Raw genomic sequence first — 22,706 nt, 5'->3', positions numbered from 1 at the left:
AGGGTACAGGTTTGTGAGAGTGGAAAGATTTAAAAGGGATCCGAGGGGTAACTTATTCACACAGAGTGGTGAGTATATGAAACGAGCTGCCGGATGTAGTAATTGAGATGAGTACCATCACAACATTTAAAAGATATTTGTAAGGTACGTTATAACAAAGATTAGGAGGGATATGGATCAGGTGCAGCAAGTGGGACTAGCTTAGTTGAACAATTTGGCCTGCTTTGAGTTGGGCCAATGGATTTCCTTGCTGTATGGCTCTCCGACCCACATTCACCCATTACTCATTGTTGCCCTCTTCCGCGTCCTGGTTTCACCTACCTTTTTACTCCTTATCTGCTTCCACCTCTCACCCATCTGCCTTTGTCTCCCAACTTTACCCCTCCCCTTCCCCCACCTGGCTCCTTATACTCATCCCCTGTCACCCCTCAGCGATCCACCTATCTACTCCTGCCTTACCACCTCTCCTCTCTATACCGACCATCTCCCTTTTCCACTCGCAGTCCTGATGCAGAGTCTCAACCCAAAACCTTTTCAGTTCCTCACCCCATCTTTCCTCCTCCCACCTCCAGATGCTGTTCCACCCACCGAGTCCCTCCAGCAGTTTAGTTGTTTTGTTGACAAATGAAATAAGTCGGGCAAGAGGAGCAAAGTCTGAAGTTCCCCATCAAATACAACCGTCTTAAACAGCATCTCAACACAATGCAGCAAATAGTGTTCACAGAGATTACAGCAACATCTCCAGGAATATTCTTCCAACAAATAAGTGATGTCAAGGATGGTTACACAAGATAAATTTTGTGTGTAAAATCAATCCAATTTCTGTCGTAGCAGTGATTATTGGGAGAATTATCGTGGCATCATCACGTGCAGCCGACAACAGTCAACGTACCTTGAGCTGAAACATCATACTTCTCAGCAGTGACATTCTTGATCTCCAGTGTCACCTTGTGCAGAGTTTCCATCACCTTGACTTGCTTCATGAAATCAGTCAGCATGGACTCCCCGCAGCCTCGGAGGTAGGCCTCCAGGATGACTGCATAGCGCTGCTGATAATGCATCGACTCTGCCACTTCACTTCTCAAAAACCAGAACAGAAAATGACCAATCCTTTTACTCTAAAGATAAATCAAAACGTGAAAATTAAAAAGTTAAATTAAGTTTCGGGCCAAAAATTCAGTAACTTCTCTGAATTTGATAAAGGAAGATTAAATACTTACTCTTAACGCTCTTTTGAGAAGAAATCGGGCAAGGGCACTGTTATGGTAGGGCTCAAACTTCACTGCCTGAAATTGTAGAGAGGTAACATTTAAATAAGCAAGCATTTATTAACCAGGACTCCATTACTAAAATAGCAACGTGCATTTATATGTTGCACCAGGTTAACGCAGAATTCTATTCCTGTGAACTGTTTGTAACTTGAACAGTTTGTAAGGAATTCAGGTTGGAAAAAATATTCCCACAAGTCGGAGGATGGCACGTGCTTGTGAGGGTAGGTATAGGGAGATAGCACAATTGCATGTGTGGCTGATGAGCTGGTGCAGGAAGGTCATAAGGAATAGGAATACAATTAGGCCATTCGGCCCATCAAGTCTACTCTGCCATTCAATCATGGCTGATCTATCTCTCCTTACCTCACTCTCCTGCCTTCTCCCCATAACCTCTGACACCTCTACTAATCAAGAATCCATCTCTGTCTTAAACATATCCACCGACTTGGTCTCTACAGCCTTCTGTGGCAAAGAACTCCACAGTTTCACCACCCTCTGACTAAAGAAATTTCCCCTCATCTCCTTCTTAAAAGAATGTCCTTTAATTCTGAGGCTATAGCCTCTAGTTCTAGACTCTCCAACGAATGGAAACATCCTGTCCACGTCCACTAATTCCTGGGATCATTCTTGTAAACCTCCTCTGGACCATCTCCAGAGCCAGCACATCCTTCCTCAGATATGGTGCCCAAAATTGCTCACAATATTCCAAATGCGGTCTTACCAGGGCCTTATAGAGCCTCAATATTACATCACTATTTTTGTATACAAGCCCTCTTGAAATAAATGCTAGCATTAGCAAGGAAGGCAGGAATTCCGATTTTTGAACCATTTGGCTCCTTTCTGGGGCAGGGGTGACCAGAGGGACTAGTTGCACCTGAACTGGGGGAGGGGGGAAACCAATATCCTGGCGGGCAGGTTTGCTTGTGTAGGAAGAAACTTCAGAGGCTGGTATATACCGAAGATAGACGCAAAGTTTTGGATTAGCTCAGCGGGTCAGGTAGCTTCTCCGGAGGAAAAGGATGGGTGACGGTTCAGGTTGGAACCCTTCTTCAGACTGAAAGTGTTGGGGGGGGGGGGGGGGGAAGACTGGAGGTAGGAAAAGGCCAGAACAAATCAGGGCCGGCAACAGATAACCAAGGATGGGCAGAGCCCATGATGCCCCATTGTTGGCTTAGGAAGAGGTGATAAGGAAGAGATACAGGGTTGGCAAACAGTGGAACTAGTCGGCCAAATGGGGTGGGGGAGGGAGAGAGAGGAAATGCAGGGGTTACTTGAAATTAGAAAAGTGAATGTTCATACCGTTGGGTTGTCAGCTGCCCAAGCGAAATATGAAACATAGAAACATGGAAAATAGTTGCAGGAGTAGGCCATTTGGCCCTTCGAGCCAGCACTACCATTCAATATGATCATGGCGGATCATCCAAAATCAGTACCCCGTTCTGGCTTTTTCCCCATATCCCTTGAATATGGTGCTGTTCCTCCCATTTGTGTGTGACCTCACTCTGACAGTGGAGGAGGCCCAGGACAGAAAGGTCAGTATGAGAATGGGAACATTTTAACTCCCCTTCCCTTTCACAAGTTCACAGGTTACAGGAGAAGAATTAGGCCATTTGGCCTATCGCGTCTACACCGCCATTCAATCATGGTTGATCTCTGCCTCCTAATCCCATTTTCCTGCTTTCCCATAACCCTTGATACCCGTTCTAATCAAGAATTTCATAGGGAAAAAAACCCTGCAGATGCTGGTTTAAAGTCTCGAACCAAAACGTCACCATTCCTTCTCTCCCGAGATGCTGCCTGACCTGTTGAGTTACTCCAGCATTTTGTGTCTACCTAATCTAGAATTTGTTTATCTCTGCCTTAAAAATATCCACTGACTTGTCCTCCACAGCCCTCTGTCGCAATGAGTTCCACAGATTAACTACTCTCCGAGTAAAGAAATTCCTCCTCACCTCCTTTCTAAAAGAAGCACCCTTCAATTCTGAGTCTATGACCTCTGGGCCTAGACTCTCCCACCAGTGGAAACATCCTTTCCGCATCCACTCTATCTATGCCTTTCATAATTCTGCAAGTTTCAATGAGGTCCCCCCTCAACCTTCGCTATCCTCTTATATTTTTGGCTAGCTTACCTTCATATTTCATGTTTTCCATCCCCCCATTTCCTTTATAGTTACCTTGTGTTGGTTTTTAAAAGCTTCCCACTAATTTTAGTTTTATGCTCTCTTTGACTTCCCTTGTCAGCCACGGTCACCTCATTCTCCCCTTAGAGTCTTTCTTCCTCTTTGGGATGAAAATAATCTTTCTTCCTCTTTGGGATGAAGCTGGTCGCAGTATATTGTTGCTGGGTTAAGGGACATCTGGAAAATGGGATGCTTTTAAAAGGGTCTTGGTGAGAGTTCAGGGTACACATGTTCCTATTAAAGTGAAGGGCGAAGCAGATGGGAGTAAGGAACTCAGAGAAATTGAGGCTCTGGGCAAGAAATGAAAAGGAGGTATGGGCCAGGCACAGGCAACTGTGATCAAATGTATCCCTGAATGAAGGGCATGGAGGGCAAAAAGGAGGTATGTGGTAGCTTTGGCAGGTACAATTAAGGAGAATCCAAAGATAATTTAAGTATATTAAGGGAAAAGGAGTAACTAGAGAGAGAATAAGGCCCTCGGAAAGTAAAATAGTCATCTGTGTGTGGAGCCACAGGAGATGGACAAGGTCCTCAATGAATAAGTCAAGCAAGAGGGGAAAAGTCTGAGGTTCCTCTGTTTTAACTGCGGAGAAAGAGAAAGAATAAGGAACTGGGAAAGTTAATGAAGATTTAGCTTCAGTAAATACAGGTGAAGTGCTGGAAGACTGGAGGGTGGCAAATATTATGCCTCTCTTTAAGAAGGACTGCATATAAAAGCTTGGGAACTACAGGCCAGTGAGTCTATCATCCGTGGTCAGAAAGTTACTAGAGAGTATTCTGAGGGAAAAGATATACATACATTTAGATGGACAAGCGCTGATTAGCGATAGTCAGCATAGCTTTGTATGTGGGAGGAATAGTTGATGAAATTAAATACTGAGGCGCGAGGTGTTGCATTTTGGGAGGTCTAGCCAGGGCAGGACCTACACAGTATATGGCAGGGCACTGGGGAGTGTTGTGGAGCAGAGGGATCTAGGAGTGCTTGTTCACAGTTTCTTGAAACTGGTGTCACATGTAGCTAGGGGTGTCAAGAAGGCTTTTGGCACAATGGCCTTCATCAGCTAGGGTATTGAGTATGGAAGTTGGGAGGTCATGTTAGCGTTTAACAAGACATTAGTGAGGCCACATTTAGTTAATTTTGATCACCCTGTTGTAGGAAAGATGTTTTTAAGCTGGAAAGGGCACAGAAAAGATATGTAATGATGTTGCCAGGACTCGAGGACTTGTGCTATAGGGAAAGTTTGAGCAGACTAGAACTTTATTCCTTGCAGTGCAGGAGGATGAGGAGTGATCTTATAGAGGTGTACAAGATCATGAGAGGAATGGGAAAGGTAAATGCACAGTCTTTTAACCAAAGTAGGGGAATCGTGAACCAGGGGGCATAGATTTAAGGTGAGGGGAAGAAAGATTTAATAGGAACCTGAGGGGCAACTCTTTCACAGGGTGGTGGGTATATGGAATGAGGAGGTAATTGAAGTAGAAACTATAACAACATTTAAAAGACATTTGGACAGGTACATGGATAGGAATGGTTTTGATCGATATGGGTCAAACACCAGTAGATGGAAATAGCGTAGATGGATTACCTTGGTATGCAAGGGCAAGCTGGGCCGAAGGGACTGTTTCTATGCTGTATAACTCTAACATACTAAGAGGAGAATGAGGAACCTGAGGAACAACTTTTGTTTTAAACACACAAATCATGATAGGTATATGGAACTAGCTCCCTGAGGAGTTAGTGGAGTCAGCTACTATCACAACATTTTTTAAAAAACCTTTAGAGGGACATGGGCTAAAAGCAGGCAGGTAGGACTAGAGGAGATTGGGTCTGTTGGTCGACATGGGCAAGTTGGACCAAAGGGCGTGTTTCCACGCTGTAGGGTTCTATAGCTCTCTATGTCTTGAGTGGAGACTGTACTACATTCAATGGGTTGCTGGTTATCCAAAGATGTATCAAAGTAGATAAATCTCCTGGGCCTACTCACATATTACCAAGGGCACTGTGGGAAGGCAAGGAAGAAATTGCAGGAATCGTGGCTGAGACATATGAATCATTGCTGGACACGGGTGAGGTGCCGGAAGACTGGAGGGTGGATGACATTGTACCTCTATTTAAGAAGGGCTGCAATGAAAAACCTGGGAGCTATAGACCAGAATGCCTATAATCTGTGGGAGGGACGTTGCAGTGAGGGCTGTGTTACAGTGAGGGCCGTGTAGTGCAGAGGTTACAGTGAGGGGCGTGTAGTGCAGAGGTTACAGTGAGGGGCGTGTGATGCAGAGGTTGCAGTGAGAGCTGTGTTACAGTGAGGGCTGTGTGCTGCAGTAGAAAGTGTTACATTGAGGGGTGTGGGCCACATCAGAGAGTGTTGGTGAAGGTTGTGAGTGCACTAGAGGGTGGTCCAGAGAGGGTTCTGGTGTATCAGAAACTGATAAAAATGAGCCCTGTGTGATGCTTCAGAGTGTGTTACACCATCCTTGGACAATACTTGGCTAATAAATTAATTGCAATGACAATAAATTAATTACAACTCCTTGCTCGCTGCTTGGCAGGTGCTGAGTTGTCAGCGACTGGTGGAATGATGCTCCAACTATCTGGCTTGCTTTATTTAATGTTAAACTAATCACTTGAGTCTGACTTTTGCTTTGAGTATACCTCGCATACAATGTTGGATTACTTTACCTGCACTAACTGTAACAGGTAACGCAGCACTCCACTATTATCAAGGGTCTCCAGCTTTCGAATAGCCAAAGTCCGAACCTGCTCATCTGAAAATCGGCAGTCCAGAAGCTGCATGGCAAGCCCCACATCCAGAGCACTGCTGTCCCATACATCCTGATTGTCCAGCAGTAGATGCGTTTTCAGTACAATGTCCTGTTGTCCCCATTTTACTGAGCTCAGGAACTTGGGGTAAGCCTTGGGCTGTCTCATGCATTCGTGCTTGAAGTGCCAGAGTAACTCTTTATCCTCTGAGCTCAGTGGGCTCAGTGGGTCAGTGCTGATGATTTCTTCAAACTGTTTTCGTAGCTGACTGTGCATTTCCTGGCCAAACTTCTCAAGGTTACTGCCAGAGGTGTGACAGATTCGAGGCAGTGCTATGGGGTAATTGTACCTGTCCAACAGGATGCAAATTGCCATGGAGGTTTGCTTGTCAGGATTGGTGGCTGACGTGAGCTTGTCAGCTTCAATTGTTCCTTGTTCCTCTCCTTTATCAGGGATCTTCCACATGTGAAGCACATACTCTCCTTGCCTGAGGAGAGACCGATGGTCGATCACTAACAGGTTGACGTAGTACAGAACGTGATTCTTGCTCTTGCTGTCCAACGTGTTGTCGTCTTGCATTTGTAATGTGCCCTTCGAACTTTGCACTGGTGCTTTACCACAGTAAACCTGGAGATTTAGACGTGCCCCCTTGGGCAGATCTTTGACCGTAATGTCAAACTCCAGCCACACATTCCACAGAACCTCCTCAGTGAAGGCTTTTGTAGGTGTCTTTTGTTGCACAAGTACCTGCTGCCCATGCAGAATGCTGGCCTCAACAAAAACTGTGAGCTCCGTGTTCCTTGGGAGCACAGGGATATCAATCCCAATAATCTTGACTCTGAACTTTCTGTCACAGTCCCAGAGGGATATGGTGAACACTTTGGCGTGATCCTTTCCTTCCAGGGTTAACTGTTCATGCGATCCAGTCACCCCCGTGCAGTCATCCACCAATGGCCATTCTTCCTTCTGGACCATGTCAAACTTTGGGTCAGGGGGTTGAACCAAGACAAAGTGAATCTCCTCACTGTTCTTTAAACAATTTCTTATCCAGCAAAAGTCAATGATTGGGTTGTCACCAACTATGTAGTCCTCCCTGCCACACACCCTTAGAACAAAGTCTTCCTCACTCTGAAATTCTGAGATTCCCAGCAGCCCCATCTTGTTGGTCATCTTCTTGAAGAAGTTCTTCAGAATGGTCCGTGGCGTCTCTTCAATGGACACCTTGATAGTTAGGCTCATTGCTCCCCTGTGGATGATGATGAAAATGTGATTGTTGCTGATCTTACTCAGCAGGTATTCAGGCAAAGGCTTCGAGGTGATGCAAGGATCCATTGAGTACAGCATTGCATCCCTGCTGGATACCTCATTGAGCTGAGGGGTGATCAGCTTTCGGCGAGTGAATTCCAACTCGTCATCGTGGACGTTGCTCACATCTGTAACGTCGTAGCCAATCAGGTAATTCAAGTCACTTTGCAACAGCAAGGACTCCTCAGAAGCCTTTGTCTTCTCCACCAAGTGGATCTGGCCATTGTTCCTCTGCAAGATCTTCCAGTAGTTGATGCAATCCAGCGTTTGGATCACCTGGTGCTTGTCGTAGATCTCGTACCACTGTCCCTCTTTCTGGTACAACAATCTGAAGTGATCAGGACTGAGCCGATGGTAGAAATCAGGGGTGGCACTGGCCCCACCTGCCTTCACCCAGACCCTTGCTTTCAGTTGTTCCACTGTGTAATTACCCAGCACCTCCATGGAGATCTTCTCATGGTTGTTGTTGAATTTGTTCCGCGTGGGGAGAACAAAATCAAGAGCCAGCTGCTCCAGTGAATAGAGCTCCATGTTCCTGGTGACGTTGGCTCTCATCTTCCGTCTTCGTCCCCTGTTTTCTTCTCTCATCACAATGGGCAACTCATTATTCTCATTTGCTGACTGTTCCATGCCCAGCGGGAATCTGCTGAGGAAACATGGCATAGAGGGAAGAAAATCATTTGACTTTGGTTAGGTTGCATTTGGAGAATTGCATTCAGGTCATGTCACCCCATTACAGGAAGGATGCGGAGGCTTTAGAAAGGGTGCTGGGGACGTTTACCAGAATGACTAGGGGATGTTAGTAACAAGGAGAGGTTGGGTGGACTTGGATTGTTTTCTCTGGGATGCTGAAGGGTGAGGGGAGATCTGGTGGATGTAAATAAAATGATGGGAGGCATAGACTTTATTTTAGACTTTAGAGATTCAGCTTGGAAACAGGCTCTTCGGCCCACCGACTCCACGCTGATCAGCGATCACCTCGTACACTAGCACCATCCAACACACTAGAAATAATTTACAATTTTTGCTGAAGCTAATGAACCTACAAATCTTTACTATTTTTGAGTGTGTGAGAAAGCCCATGCGGTTCATGAGCTATAGTAGAATTAGGCCATTCGGCCCATCAAGGAATTCAATCATGGCTGACCTTTCCCTCTCAACCCCATTCTCCTGCCTTCTTCCCATAACCCCTGACACCCATACTAATCAAGAATCTGTCAATCCCTGCCTTAAAAATATCCATTGACTTGGCCTCCACAGCCTTCTATGGCTAAGAATTCGACAAAATCACCACCTAAATAAATTTCTCCTCATCTTTCGAAAAGAACGTCCTTTATTCTGAGGCTATGACCTCTAGTCCGAGACTCTTCCACTAGTGGAAACATCCTCTTCACATCCACTCTATCCAAGCCTTTCACTATTCTGTATGTTTCAATGAGGTCCCTTCTCATTCTTCTAAACTCCAGCAAGTACAGGCCTAGTGCTGACACATGCTCATCATAGGTTAACCTACTCATTCCTGGGATCATTTTTGTAAACCTCCTCTGGACCCTCTCCAGAGCCAACACATCCTTCCTCAGATATGGTGCCCAAAATTGCTCACAATATTCCAAATGCGGCCTTACCAGCGCCTTATAGAGCCTCAATATTACATCCCTGTTTTTGTATACAAGCCCTCCCGAAATAAATGCAAGTATTGAGTTTGCTTTCTTTACTATTGATTCGACTTGCAGTTTAACTTTTTGTGAATCCCGAACCAGCACTCCCAAGTCCCTTTGCACCTCTGATTTCTGGATTCTCACCCCATTTAGAAAATAGTCTATACCTTTATTCCTGCTACCAAAATGCATGACTCCACACTTTGCTACACGATATTCCATCTGCCACTTCTCTTCCCACTCTCCCAACCTGCCAAGACCTTCTGCAGAGTCCCTGCTTTCTCTACACTACCTGCCCCTGGTGAAGGCATGATAGTGGCATTTAGGAGACTTTTGAATAGATACATGGATATGCAGAGAATGGAAGGATAAGGATTATGCGCAGGTAGATAAGAATTGCTCTTGGAAACATGTTCGGCACAGACATTGTGGGCCAAAGGGCCATTTCCTGTGCTGTACTATCTTATGTTCCATAACTGCTATTGTCAAGATATTGATGCAATGCGATAGATGAAAACACACTCTGTCGTAGAATCAGTCATACACCAAGAAAACAGGCTCTTCGGCTCAACTTGCCCACACCTGGTCCCACCTGTCTGTCTTTGGTCCGTATAAACCTTTTCTACCCATGCACCTGTCTAAATGTCTTTCAAATGTTGTGATAGTACGTGCCTCAACTACCTCCTCTGACATCTCGTTCCATATACCAACCACCTTCTCTGTGAAAATGTTGCCCTTCAGGTTCCTCTTAAATCTCTCCCTTCTCACCTTAACCCTATGTCCTTCGGTTCTTGATTTCCCTACTCTGGGTGAAAGTGCAATTACCCCAACTGATCTGATACACCTCCATGAGATGGTTATGGTTACTATATTGTCACATGTACCACCTACAGTGAAATACATTTTTTGCACACGACTCAGTAAATCATCCCTCATCCACTTCTGCTCCAAGGAATAAAGTTCTAGCCAGTTCAACTTCTCCCTATAGCTCAGGCCCTCAAGTCCTGGCAACATCGTCATAAATCTTCTCTGCATCCTTTTCAGTTTAGCATCTTGACATCCACAATGCAACACCTCACACTTCTTTGTATTGAGTACAGAAGTTGGGATGTCATGTTACAGCTGTACAAGGCGGTTGTAAGGCCACAGTTGGAGTATTGTGTTCAGTTTTGGTCATCATGTTACCATTTTGCTACAGGAAAAATGTTGTTAAACTGGAAAGAGTGCAGAGAAGATTTCTGTGGATGCTACTAAGATTTAAACACCTGAGCTAGGGCAGATTAGGACTGTATTCCTTGGTGGGAAGGAGGATGAAACGTGATCTTTTAGAGGTGTACAAGATCATGAGGGGAATAGATAGGCTAGGTGCACAGAGTCTTTTACACAGAGTAGGGGAATCATGAACTAAAGGACATAGATTTACAGTAAGATGGGAAAGATTTAATAGGAATTTGATGAGCAACGTTTTCCACAGAGAGGGTGGTGGGTATATGGAATGGGCTGCCAGAGGAGGTAGTTGAGGCAGAAACTATAGCAACATTTAAAAGACATTCGGACAGGTACATTTATAGGAAAGGTTTCGCGGGACATGGGCCAAACATGGGCAGCTGGGACTAGTGTAGATGGGGCCTCGTGGTCAAGCTGGGCTGAAGGGCCTGTATGACACTGGCCTCCTGTTCATTCCCTCACTAGCACGTGGCAACTGGAGATTAGGTCCAGCTTTTTAACCTGTTGCCTAACTCCCTCTATTCACTCCTCAGCACCTCATTCCTTTTCCTACGTGCACAACATGCACAACTTGTAGCTGCTCACTTTCCCGCTTGAGAATGTTCTGCAGCTGCTCCGAGACATCCTGGACTCACCAGTCTCACCTGGCACCGGGGAGGGAACACACCATCCAGGAGTCTTTGTTTGCTGCCACAGAATCTCCTGTCTATCCCCCTCGGGTATTCCTGCTTGGGAGGGGGGTGGCCACAGGAGAGTTCTGCACTCTCTGCTCACTCCATTCCCTGCTGGACACCTACACGCTGCCTGTACCTTAGGCATAACCACATCTCTTGCCTGGGTAATCTCCCAATTCCTCCACAACCATTCAACCTGTATTACTGCTTCTTTAGTTTATTCTTGCTGCTATAAGCCTACTTCATTGCGTTTATTCAATTTGAGGTTTTGGCATTTTTTAAGATCCTTCTGTTAATCAGAATACTGGGTTTATGTTTATATCCTTCTCATGATTCTCAGTAACATTTAACCAGATATTTATCTGCTTCTTAAACCAAACATTGACAAACTGATATGTCATCAACGCTCCTTGTAGGCAGTCTAATCGGAATGAGAACAGAAGATGTTAGGGGTACTCACCAGCCAGGCGACTCTGTGAAGAATGAAGAGGAGCTAACATTACAGGTGACTGCCCTTAGATCAAATGGGCACAGCAAGGCAGCATTCGAATCTCAGAGAGAACGGGGAAATGCTGCATCATAGCTGTTTACATCGGCATAATCAGTCATTCCATTGTGATATTTCTGATTAAGTACCCTTCCTGATCTATGTTCATGCAATGAGAAGTGCCTCACTTCTGTCTGACGTCCTCATTAAGATGCAGACCCAATCTTGCTGTGCGATTTTGATTAGTCACCAATGAATCCTTTCGGTGCCAATATAACGTGAACACAGATAGCTTTCAAAGATTTTTGTGCTTGCCCTACCGTCACTCCTGGAGAGATCGCTTCCAAAGACTGGAGTGTGAGCGTACATTGCTTCACGTGTTTGATGCCCAATCACTAGGCTACTGCTCTTGTACTATGCGGTCTGCCTCAATGTATAAATACGCCCTTATTTCCCTTTTATGTCATCGTGATGAAGTATGAAACATTTTCAGTGCACTTCCTCTCCCTCCCCAGTTTGTTCTTCATGAGATGCAGCTGTTCGGGCTTTCCATCCACTGCCCTGTCTTCTCTATACGACGCTCAGCATTAGTCTTGGTTTATAAATGTTGCTGTAAACTACTTTGGAATGGTTTTGCCTTGTTAAATGCACTCCAAAAGAAGCAGTTGTTAATGTCGGGTAATGGCTCCTCCCCCTCAATGTTATTGCTTTGGTCAATAATTCAGATCACAAGGAAATGGTTCAACCAATAATCACTAACGAGATCATCAAACTTTTCCTCTGGTCAAGCTACATGCAAATTCTCCATTCCAATGTTGCCTCAACTCCAACCAACACTATTAATCATGCAAATAAGTCACATTTTGTTTCCTTGTCGTGGGATGTGCAGTCTATGCAAACACATCCCTTTGATAGTGTTTCCAAGCAATGACAACAGACACTGTTTCGAGGTATCCAAGAATATGTTCGGATACAACTGAACTACAAGAACAGCTAAAACAACACAGTTTCACTTTACAGTCAATTCCGAATTTCCTTTTATTTATCCATTAGAGGCTTGGCTTAAATGCTTGTTCGGAGCATATTGGAAAACCTCCAATACCAAATAAAATATCTGATTTCCGGGTTGAGAGAGAGAGCTGGGCTCAGACCTGAAAGGAACTGCAGATGCTGGTTTAAACCCAAGAGAGACACAAAATGCTGGAGTAACTCAGCAGGACGTTTTGGTTCGGAAGAAGGCTCTCAACCCAAAACATCACCCATTCCTTCTCTTCAGAGATGCTGCCAGTCCCGCTGAGTTAATCCAGCATGTTGTGGTTGTGTCTATCTTCAGACCTGAAAGGGCCAGGTTGATTTAGCAATTGGTTCACCCAAATGTTATCACATATCTTTCTGATACTGAGGATATCTCTTGACATTTACACCCAATGGTACTTTGTGAAATGTCAGCATTGTTGTTAGGTCAGAAACAGAAAAGACAGCTTGTGCGAAGCAAACTCTCATTAACAGCATCGTGACAATGATCAGATAATCTGCTTACGTGATCTTTCTGTTTCAGCAATAACCATGGGCCAGGTGATTGGGAGGAACTCAGTGGCAGTTACATAGAAACATAGAAAATAGGTGCAGGAGGAGGCCATTTTGGCCCTTCGAGCCAACACCGCCATTCATTGTGATCATGGCTAACGTGTGGACACGTTAGAGGCAGGAAACATGTTCCCAATGTTGGGGAAGTCCAGAACAAGGGGCCACAGTTTAAGAATAAGGGGTAGGCCATTTAGAACTGAGATGAGGAAAAACTTTTTCAGTCAGAGAGTTGTGAATCTGTGGAATTCTCTGCCTTAGAAGGCTGTGGAGGCCAATTCTCTGAATGCATTCAAGAGAGAGCTGGATAGAGCTATTAAGGATAGCGGAGTCAGGGGGTATGGGGAGAAGGCAGGAACGGGGTACTGATTGAGAATGATCAGCCATGATCACATTGAATGGCGGTGCTGGTTCGAAGGGCCGAATGGCCTTCTCCTGCACCTATTGTCTATTGTCTATCATCTACAATCAGTAACCTCTGCCTACCTTCTTTTCTTTGAAATGTGCTGTGAGATCTCTGAGGGCTGATGGGGCTTGTTTAACATCTCATCCAAAAGATGGCATTCCATCAGTACATCACTCAGCAATGGTCTCAACTGTGTTCAAGGCACAGAAATTGAACTCGAAGCCATGACCATTGCCCTCCTCACAGGAGGCCACCCTGCTTCTCTGTCTTCTTAGGATTGATCTGATGTTTTACGCTGACTGACTTGCCTCCTTTTCCACACTAACTATTACCACCCTTCCAACCCCACACTAACATAACAGTTTAGTTTAGTTTAGTTTATACACACAGCAGTTCCTTTGGCCCTATGAGTTCACACTGACCAGTGATCTCCGCACATTAACGTTATCCTACACACACTAGGGCCAATTTACAATTATGCCAAGCCAATTAACCTACAAACCTGCACGTCTTTGGAGTGTGGGAGAAACCGGAGCTCCCGGAGAAAACCCACACGGGTCACAGCGAGAACATACAAACTCCGTACAGACAAGCACCAGTAGTCAGGATCGAACCGGTCTCTGGCGCTGTAAAGGGCCTGTTCCACAGGCAATTTTTTAGGCGACTGCCGGCGACTGTCATAGTCGTAGCAGGTCGCTGAAAAACCGGCGACTGGACCCCACCCCCCCACGACAATGTCTACGACAACCTACAACAACCTACCACCTAGTCGACGTCAAGCTACGGCAAGCTTCCGACAACCAGCGACCCAATCGTCGCGACTTAGGACGTCCACCTACGACAGCACCTACGACAACCTACGACCACACAGGCGACAACCTACGGCAATTGAAGTAAACATATGTCTACCCGCGACAAGCTACGACAAGCTACGACCCTGTTGGCATCAGCTGAAGACAATTCACATCATTTTGGCCTCCAGTTTTGACGTAGGTAACGTCCTGTCGCAGGTTAACGTAGGTTGACGTAGGTAATTGCCAATGGAATTCACCGAAGTCAGCACCGGCGACAACCTACGTCACCTGGCGACAACCTACGACAGCACCTACGTCGGGAGACGTCAAGCTACGCTCATTGGCGTCAAACACACTGTCGCCGAAAATCTTTACACATCTCAAAATCCAGCGGCGACCAGAAAAACGGTACGACTCTTAGGAGATTACTCATGACCATACAGGCGACACCCCGGCGACCGTGTGGCAACAGCCTAGTCACCTATAGTCGCCTAAAAAATCGCCTAAGTGGGACAGGCCCTTAAGGCAGCAACTCCACTGCTGCGCCACCATGCAGTTCAACAGTCTGAGGTCAGAAAGTCTCCCAGGGAAATAAAGACCCACCAGGTCTCAGTGATTGAAGAATGAAGGCAGAAAGGGGATCAGAAAGAGTCTGTGGCTGTGAAAGGCTTTCATTAGGGTGGAGCTTTTCGAGAGCAAACATTGGGGATTGTCCGCTAGGGCAGCTGGACTGACTTGTTGTAGGTTGTGGCGAGGCTGACACGCACCCAGCCTGAAAGAGTAGCCCCTGACCTCTCCGCGAGATACAGCAGCCCAAGGTGACCGTGTGACTCCAATGAACTGTTCCTCAGAGGGAAAGGGCAATGGAGGAGGAAGCGTCATTGCGAGTCCCATTTCGGTGTTCAGCACACTGGCTGGTTCTATAACACCCTAGTCAAAGCTTTGGAGCAAGATCCACTCCCTCCAAATCCCCATCCCCCATCCATTTCAACCAAACCAACCACACTCTCAGGAACCAGAGTTAATTTGATTTGCACTCCAGACCCTCTCTGCTGTGGTCACCGCATTTTTCTGCCGTGGCCACTTACGTTTTTTGCTGTGCTTAGTTTCACTTGAGCAACCTACACCAGGATCTGGGTGAGAGAGGAAGCACAGCAAAGCCACCCCCTGCCTTCCCCTGCACGGCTACTCCATGTGAGTAGATAACACAAGCCACAGCCAGCTCACCTGTGTGTGGTCAGTTGGCAGTCCTACGGACACTCCTCTTCCCACAGCGTTGTCGCTCAGCTGCTGCCAATCTGGGCATGACTCCTCCACTCTCTTGACAAGGCCAGGCCGCGTTCAAACCCAGAGTGCCGACTCGGCGATCGCCATCTCGAAGCAGTGACATAGAGGAAGTGTTGTAGCACAGCTCAGGAAACGAAAGCAAACCACAGTGATTCTCAAGGCAACGAATCGTCAGTAAGGACAACACAGGGACACTATGACTGCTCCACAAACCTACATCAAGATCCTGGCACTAAAATGGTAAAAGAGCCATGAGTTCATCCACAGCTAGGCCGGGTATGATTGATCCTTTTGTTGCATTGTGAAAAGTGCTTTATTAAGAACACTCATTGAGCTGAGTTTTAATCTTCAACAAGTTGTCTGGAAGTTAATTAGCAGGAAGTGTCAGACCAGAGGGCACAGCTTTGAGGTGAGAATGAGGAAGTTTAAAGGATACTAGACCAAGTGGACCCGTTGGGCCCAAACCTCTCCTGCATTGGTGCAGCACCCTCTCCTCCCCCCCTCAGTTCTGGGAAAGGGAAATATTAAGTTAGCATTAAATTGCAACCGCTGAATGCTTCCAACATTCTCCATTGGTCCAGACATTTCCCAGAACCTTTCAAAGTGAGACCACAATGGCACTTTAGGGAACTGACTGGATGAATGGGTTACATGTTAGTAATTTCACAACTGCTTCATTGACCACAAGGTTCAGGAACAACCACTTGCCCACATCCATCTGGTTCTTGAACTGACCCGCGCAACCCTAATCCCACCTCAGCAACATTACAGACACATAGATCAACACACAAAAAACATAAATTATAGAGAGATTACATACAAATTCTACAAGACATTGAACAGAAAAAGGTGCAAAATACAAGGCTTTAGTGCAAAGCACAATCAGAAAAACAAGACCATGGTAGAGCAAGAGGTGATCCATCGTCATCTGGTGTTGAGATAGGATTAGCAAGGGGGGAACCATGTTTACTAAAGAAGGACATCTCAGATGTCTTAGAATAAAAAGTCCCATCATGAAAGCAGATGTGGCGAAGACAGAAAAATTGATAATAATGGATGGCATCTATGCAAGAGGCAGGGTGGGAGGAGGTGTAGTCCAGATAACTGTGGGAGGGTGGATTTGTAGTAGATGTCAGTCGATAGTCTCTCCCCTGTTGATGGAGACAGGGAGATCAAGACAGTGGAGAGAAGTGTCAGAGATAGTCCAAGTTATCAAACCCGTCAATAAAGGAGGTGCCCTTGTAGTCCAGCTTCCAACCTTATAGTTCCTCAGCCCCTTACTGCCTACTTCTATCTACTTCTCAAAATACAGAAAGAGGGCTGCCAGTGCATTATTTCTTCCTGCCTGAACTCATCTTCAAATATCTGACTTCATCTTGTCCTCTTGTCCAGTTTCTTCCGATCTAGATCTGAGAGACCTCATATGCTATTCAACACTTCAGCAACTTTCAATTCCTCGGCCCCCAGTGCTTCATCTTTACCATAGACGTTCAGTTCCTTTACACCTCCATCTCCCACCAGGAAGATCTCAAGGCCCTCTGGTTCTTCTTTGAACAGAGGACTTGGACTATCTCTGGCGCCTCTCTCCCCTTTCTTCATTTCTCCATGTCTATCACAAAGGACAGACTGTCGCCTGATGTCAATTACAAATCTACCAATTCCCAGTTATCAATGCTGATCCTGAAATATGATCAATTTGAAATGACATTCACATGTCAGATGCAGCCTTAGAAAATAGAACAACGAAGAGTACAGCACAAGAACAGGCTCTCAACTCACAATGCTGAACATGGAACAATACTGCACAGGAATGGGTCCTTCGGCCCAAAATGTTTGTGCCCAACATGATGCCAAGTTGACCTGTTCTCAACTGCCTATTCATGATCCATATTCTACTGCTCCCTGCACTTCTATGTGCCTAAAAGTCCACCTCTCTCCATGTAAAAAAACTTGCCCTGCACATTTGTGTTAAACTTTCCCCCTCTCACCATATAGCTGTGCCCTCCATGTTAGACATTATGACCCTTGGAAATAGGTTCCGACTGTCTACCCTATCTATACCTCTCATAATGTTATATACCTATCAAGTCAACCCTTAACTTCCCACATTCCAGAGAAAACAATCCAAGTATATCCAACCTCTCCTTGTAGCCTAAACCCTCAATTCCAGGCAGCATTCTGGTAAACCTCTTCGCAACCCTTCTAAAGCCTCCACATCTTTCCTGCAATGGGTCGGCCACAACTGAACACAATACTCCAAATGTGGCCTAACCAAAGTCCTATAGAGCTGCATCACAACTTCCTGACTCATATTCAATGCCCTAGCAACAACGCCAAGCATACCATACCCTTCTGAACTACCCTATCTACTTGTGCTGCCACCTTCAGGCTCCCAGAGACATGTGTAAATGACCTAGATGTAAATGTCGATGGGTTGGTGACTAAGTTTGCTGACGACACCAAAATTAGAGGAGTTGCAGACTGTGGAATGCTATCAGAGGATATTGCGGATATAGACCAACTGCAGGAAATGGGCAGAGAAATGGCAGATGGAGAAATGGCAGATGCAATGCTTTCTGCACATCAATGTTGTTTAAGGTCTTGCCATTGACTGTGTACTCTCTTACATTCAACCTCCACTTGCTCGGGTTAAACTCCATCTGCCATTTCTCCGCCCATTTCCTGCAGCTGACCTATATCCGCTATCCTCAGTCTGCAACTCCTCCAATTTTGGTGTCGTCAGCAAACTTAGTCACCAACCCATTGACATTTACGTCTAGGTAATTTATACACGTCACAAAGGGCGGAGGTCCCAGCACAGATCCCTGTGGAACTCCATTGGTCACAGACCAGCTAGAATATCTACCTTCCCCCACAACCCTGCCTTCTATGAATACGGCAGTTGTGAATCCATTTGACTAAGTCATTGTACAGTGTGCACATCTCTATCTTCTAGATCAGCCAGCCTATCAAAAGCTGATGTTGTATCACATAATGCCAAAACCATCTCTTGTCTACCTTCACCTCATCCATTTCCCTCCATTCCCTGCATATCCAAGAGCCTATCCAAAAACCTCTTAAGAGCCTTTATTGTATCTGTCCCACTCACCAACCCTCTCATCACTTCCAGGCATTCAGCACCCTCAGTGTAAAAAAGGTGCCCCGTGCATCTCCTTTAAACTTTACCCCCATCACCTTAAAGCTATGCCCTCTGGTATTTGATTTTTTCATCCTGGGAAAAAGATTCTGACTGTCTACCCTATCGATGCCTCTCACCATTTTATATACTTCTTTCAGGTCTCCCCGCAGCCTTCAGCATTCCAGAAAAAAGAAATTGTCCGTCCAAACTCTTCCTGTAGCTGACACCCCTAATCCAAGCAATGTTCTGATAAACCTCCTCTGCACCCTTTCCATAACCTCCACATCTTTCCAGTAAAGGGGGAAACAGAACCGCACACCATATGTTGCTTAAAGAGCTGTATCATGACTTCCTCACTCATATACTCTATGCTCTGAGCTGTGAAGGCAAGCATACCAAAGGCCTTCGTAACTAATCCATCTACTTGTGTTGCCACTTTCAGGGAGTTATAGATTTGGACCTGAGGATCCCACTGTATATCAGCACTGTTGAAGGTCATGTCAATAATTGTATATTTACGAAAAACTCAATGGATCAGGCAGCATCTGTGGAGGCAAAGGATAAGTTGTCATTTTAGGTTGAGGCCCTATTAAATATTTTAATAATAGAGGGGGGTCTGATTGGATCTTTGTTCCAGAAGAAATCGGAGGGTCCTAGGGCTTCCCAGATGGGGAAAGGAGGTGGTGAACACGAGGTGATGGAGCCAGGGAATTGAAAGTTGCTAAAATGGTGGCATTCGTGCAAGGTAGGGGAGATTCCACAAAGAGGACAAGAAGGTTGTAATGAGGTTGTAAGACCAGTGGGGCAAGAACAGGCAGCAACGATGGGCAGACCAGGTCAGTCCTGTTTTTGGGTCTTCAATGAGATAGAAGTGGGTGGGCAGTGTAAGGTTGTGGTACTATCAGGTTGGAAGCTGTTGAGGGGACATAGCCTGATGTGATGGTCTGAGAGCTAGTGGCCTGATGCTCATTGGTAGGGTTGTGGTCCAGAGGCCAGGCAAGAGGCAGCTTCTGGGAGCTGTTGTCCACCCTCTGCAAGGTGCAAGATCTGATAGATTGTTGCCCCGAAACTTTGACCATCCCTTGGCCTCCAGTTAGTGCCTAACCCTGCTGAGTGCCTTCAGCAGTTTGTTTTTGCTCTAGATTACAGCATCTGCATCTTGTGGCTCCACACCCACCCACTTTACCATTGTGCCAGTGTTCCTCCCCTAGTGTGCTGCACTCCATCTGGCACAAGTGGATTCTTCCTTGGGTAAGGAGGCCAGATTTGCACACAATATTCTCAGGTGGTCTCACCAAGGCTCGAAACTATTGCAGTAAGACACCTTTACCCTTGTACTTAAATGTTCTTGCAATAAAGACCAAAAGCATTTGAGCTCCTAATTCCTTGTGATACCCGTTCGTGAGCCTTTACTAATTCAGGTACAAGGACTCACAACAAACGATCCATCTATGCCGACCAAGGTGCTTTGCCTTGTTGACCAGGTCTTTAAATCACCATCACTTATGCCTTCTTTCTGCTGGGAATTATGATTTCAACCCAGACTGATTCTACAATATTATCCACTGCCTATGTTACTCATTTTTTTGTTCTATATTCCCTTTCTTTATCAATTTCTTGGTGCTCCTTTGCCAAATTCTGAAATATTCCCAAACCTCAAACTTACTACTCTTTTAGCACCATTTTAAGTCCTTTTAATTTATTTATCTTCATCACAGCTGGATCGCTTTTTGTTTGGTTTTGTGTGTAGACCAGACGTTACCTGAAAGTCAAATATCACTCAGCTGGCCAGAATGTCCCTCATATCATTCTATGGGATCCCATGGAGCAGAATCCTCCGTAACCCTGAAATCATTCTATGCAGGAGTGGAAATGATCACTAGTGCCCAACGTTGCATATAGTAGTATTTAACATCTCATTATAAACATGTGGTGAACTGATATTTTCACTTCACCATTCAAGATTCAGGGTTTTAAATCCTTTGAAGTGATTTCAATATTTCAGAAGTTCAAGATGTGGGTATCAACACGTTATTCAGTATCTACAATGGTAAGTTCCTTTCCTGAATGTGTGCAGTGCAGGCAGTGAGTGAGCAATGGTGAAGTTTGTCTTGCCTCTGCCCTGGATTCAGTTACTGGCAAATACTCACGTAGACTCATTTTGCACTATTTTATTAATCATACATTTATTAAGTGGTATATAAAGTGCTGCACTGATCATATTAACAAATTCCCATTGCATTAAACAGCATCATTTCCTCCAAAGGTCAAATAAATTCTTAGTTGATTCTGCGGTTTAATCCTTAGGATCATCATAATTTTAAAGAGCAGAATGATTCCAAATACTGGCATTTGTGATATAGTTGGCCTTGATGGCTAAACAGCACGCATACAGGTAGGCATGAACACAGCTCAATAAACCAGTACACAAATTTTCCTTCCCGGTTTTGTTCTTAAGCTTGGAATTAACCAGACTGTGTGAAGTTCCAGACTCCCCTTCATTTCCTTGCACATGACAAAATGTGATTGCTGGCCCGACACATGTGGCATCTGAACAGGCAGACATGCGGCAGCTGACAATATGACACAGACATAGTAACCGTAGCCAACACAAGCCGGTGCACGGCTTTGCAGCGTGATCTCTAACTGCAGAGATAGTGAACAATCACGGAAAATTTTAATACATTGCAACTTGAGTAAAAAATGTTAAAACCATTCACAAAATGAGACAGTATTTGATGTGGGAGAGTCCCACAATGCACACCTGTAGCTTGATAGATGTACAAGAATTTTGGGTAGAAAATTCCATTAAAATCACTAGTAGCAAAAATTTCCCAATTTTACCTTGACCACAATCATAGGAATCAGATGTGAATAAACTGAGTATAATAATTATCTGCTAATAATGTTTACCCCCTCTCAGTAAATCAGTCTCTCAGATAACACAATTTCATTGTAAACCATTCAGCAGTTTTAAATGAGTCTAGAAAGGTAAGAGAAGAAAGGTGTGATAGGATTGATAAAGAGAAAGAGTGAAAACAAAGAAAAGCAGTATCCAAAATCATTTTAGTACAAGTGAATAATGATGTGCAAGCTGAATTGTACATTAATATCGACGTAACTTAATGGACAAAACACTAGAACAAATCCCAAGGTCACACAAAACCTTCACCAATTCTTCATCCTGAAACACAACGTAATTAACATAATTTTACATGTATTTAAGGCTTGTCACTGCATTATTTAATAATATTACCCTCTATTCTTACTCTATGCCAGCTGCCAAATTTAGTTTCAAACGAGTTAGTCTCTTAAATCACTGTCAGTGGGAATGCAAAATAAGTCATTGTGAAATCTGGCAGGCTTCAAAAGGAATCTGTGTGCAGTATATTCTAGCTTTTCAATTATTCATTAGCCCTATTTAAGAATGAAGCAGCTAATTCAGTTCCCGAGCAATCAGTACACATGACAATGGAATCTGTGAATCACAGACATCCTAGAGACCAGAGTCAGCTGTTCCTTCCCTCCTCAGTCATCCCTATTTCCAGCAGGATTCGTCGATACCCTTCTAAATCAGTGTTAGAATTGTGGCAGGGTACATGAAAAGATATTCTGCAAATCACCTAATCTCCAAACAGAGATGAAAAGAGGAACGGCACTGCTTGTTGACTTTCCAAAATGGTCACTGTATTCATTATAAAACTAGTCCTAAAAATCTCAAAGAATTAACTGATCAATATCTATTCACTCGTGACAACTTGCAGATAGCATTAAAAAGCAGTAGCTGTCCGGAGAAAACTTTTTGTTAAAATACACACACACGCAGACTGGGCAGGACCGGATGTGCACATACAGTGCATTCAGAAAGTATTCAGACCCCTTCACTTTTTCCACATTTTGTTACGTTACAGCTTTATTTTAAAATGGATTAAG

The 22,706-nt window shown here is 44.8% G+C and overlaps 1 protein-coding gene across 4 annotated transcripts in view; it reads right to left on the bottom strand.

The window, feature by feature from the left end:
• pik3cg (phosphatidylinositol-4,5-bisphosphate 3-kinase, catalytic subunit gamma) overlaps positions 1–15,728 on the bottom strand; it is a 35,220-nt gene extending 19,492 nt beyond the window's left edge. Inside the window, exons 1-4 of one of the 4 annotated variants that reach the window (XM_078401143.1) lie at positions 15,575–15,728; positions 6,132–8,163; positions 1,221–1,286; positions 893–1,118 (exon numbers count right to left, since the gene is read on the bottom strand). In XM_078401143.1, coding sequence (XP_078257269.1) covers positions 893–1,118; positions 1,221–1,286; positions 6,132–8,147 — 2,308 coding nt within the window. In that variant the 5' untranslated portion in view covers positions 8,148–8,163; positions 15,575–15,728. Of the gene's footprint in view, positions 1–892; positions 1,119–1,220; positions 1,287–6,131; positions 8,164–11,536; positions 11,684–15,574 lie in introns of those variants that run through there. The other 3 variants (XM_078401144.1, XM_078401146.1, XM_078401145.1) reach the window with 3 other exon arrangements.
• Between the last annotated feature and the right edge of the window lie 6,978 nt (positions 15,729–22,706).

The sequence above is a fragment of the Rhinoraja longicauda genome, chromosome 6 (genome assembly GCF_053455715.1).
Source record: "Rhinoraja longicauda isolate Sanriku21f chromosome 6, sRhiLon1.1, whole genome shotgun sequence".
NCBI classification, from domain to species: Eukaryota; Metazoa; Chordata; class Chondrichthyes; order Rajiformes; family Arhynchobatidae; genus Rhinoraja; species Rhinoraja longicauda.
This window is presented reverse-complemented; position numbering and strand designations above follow the sequence as displayed.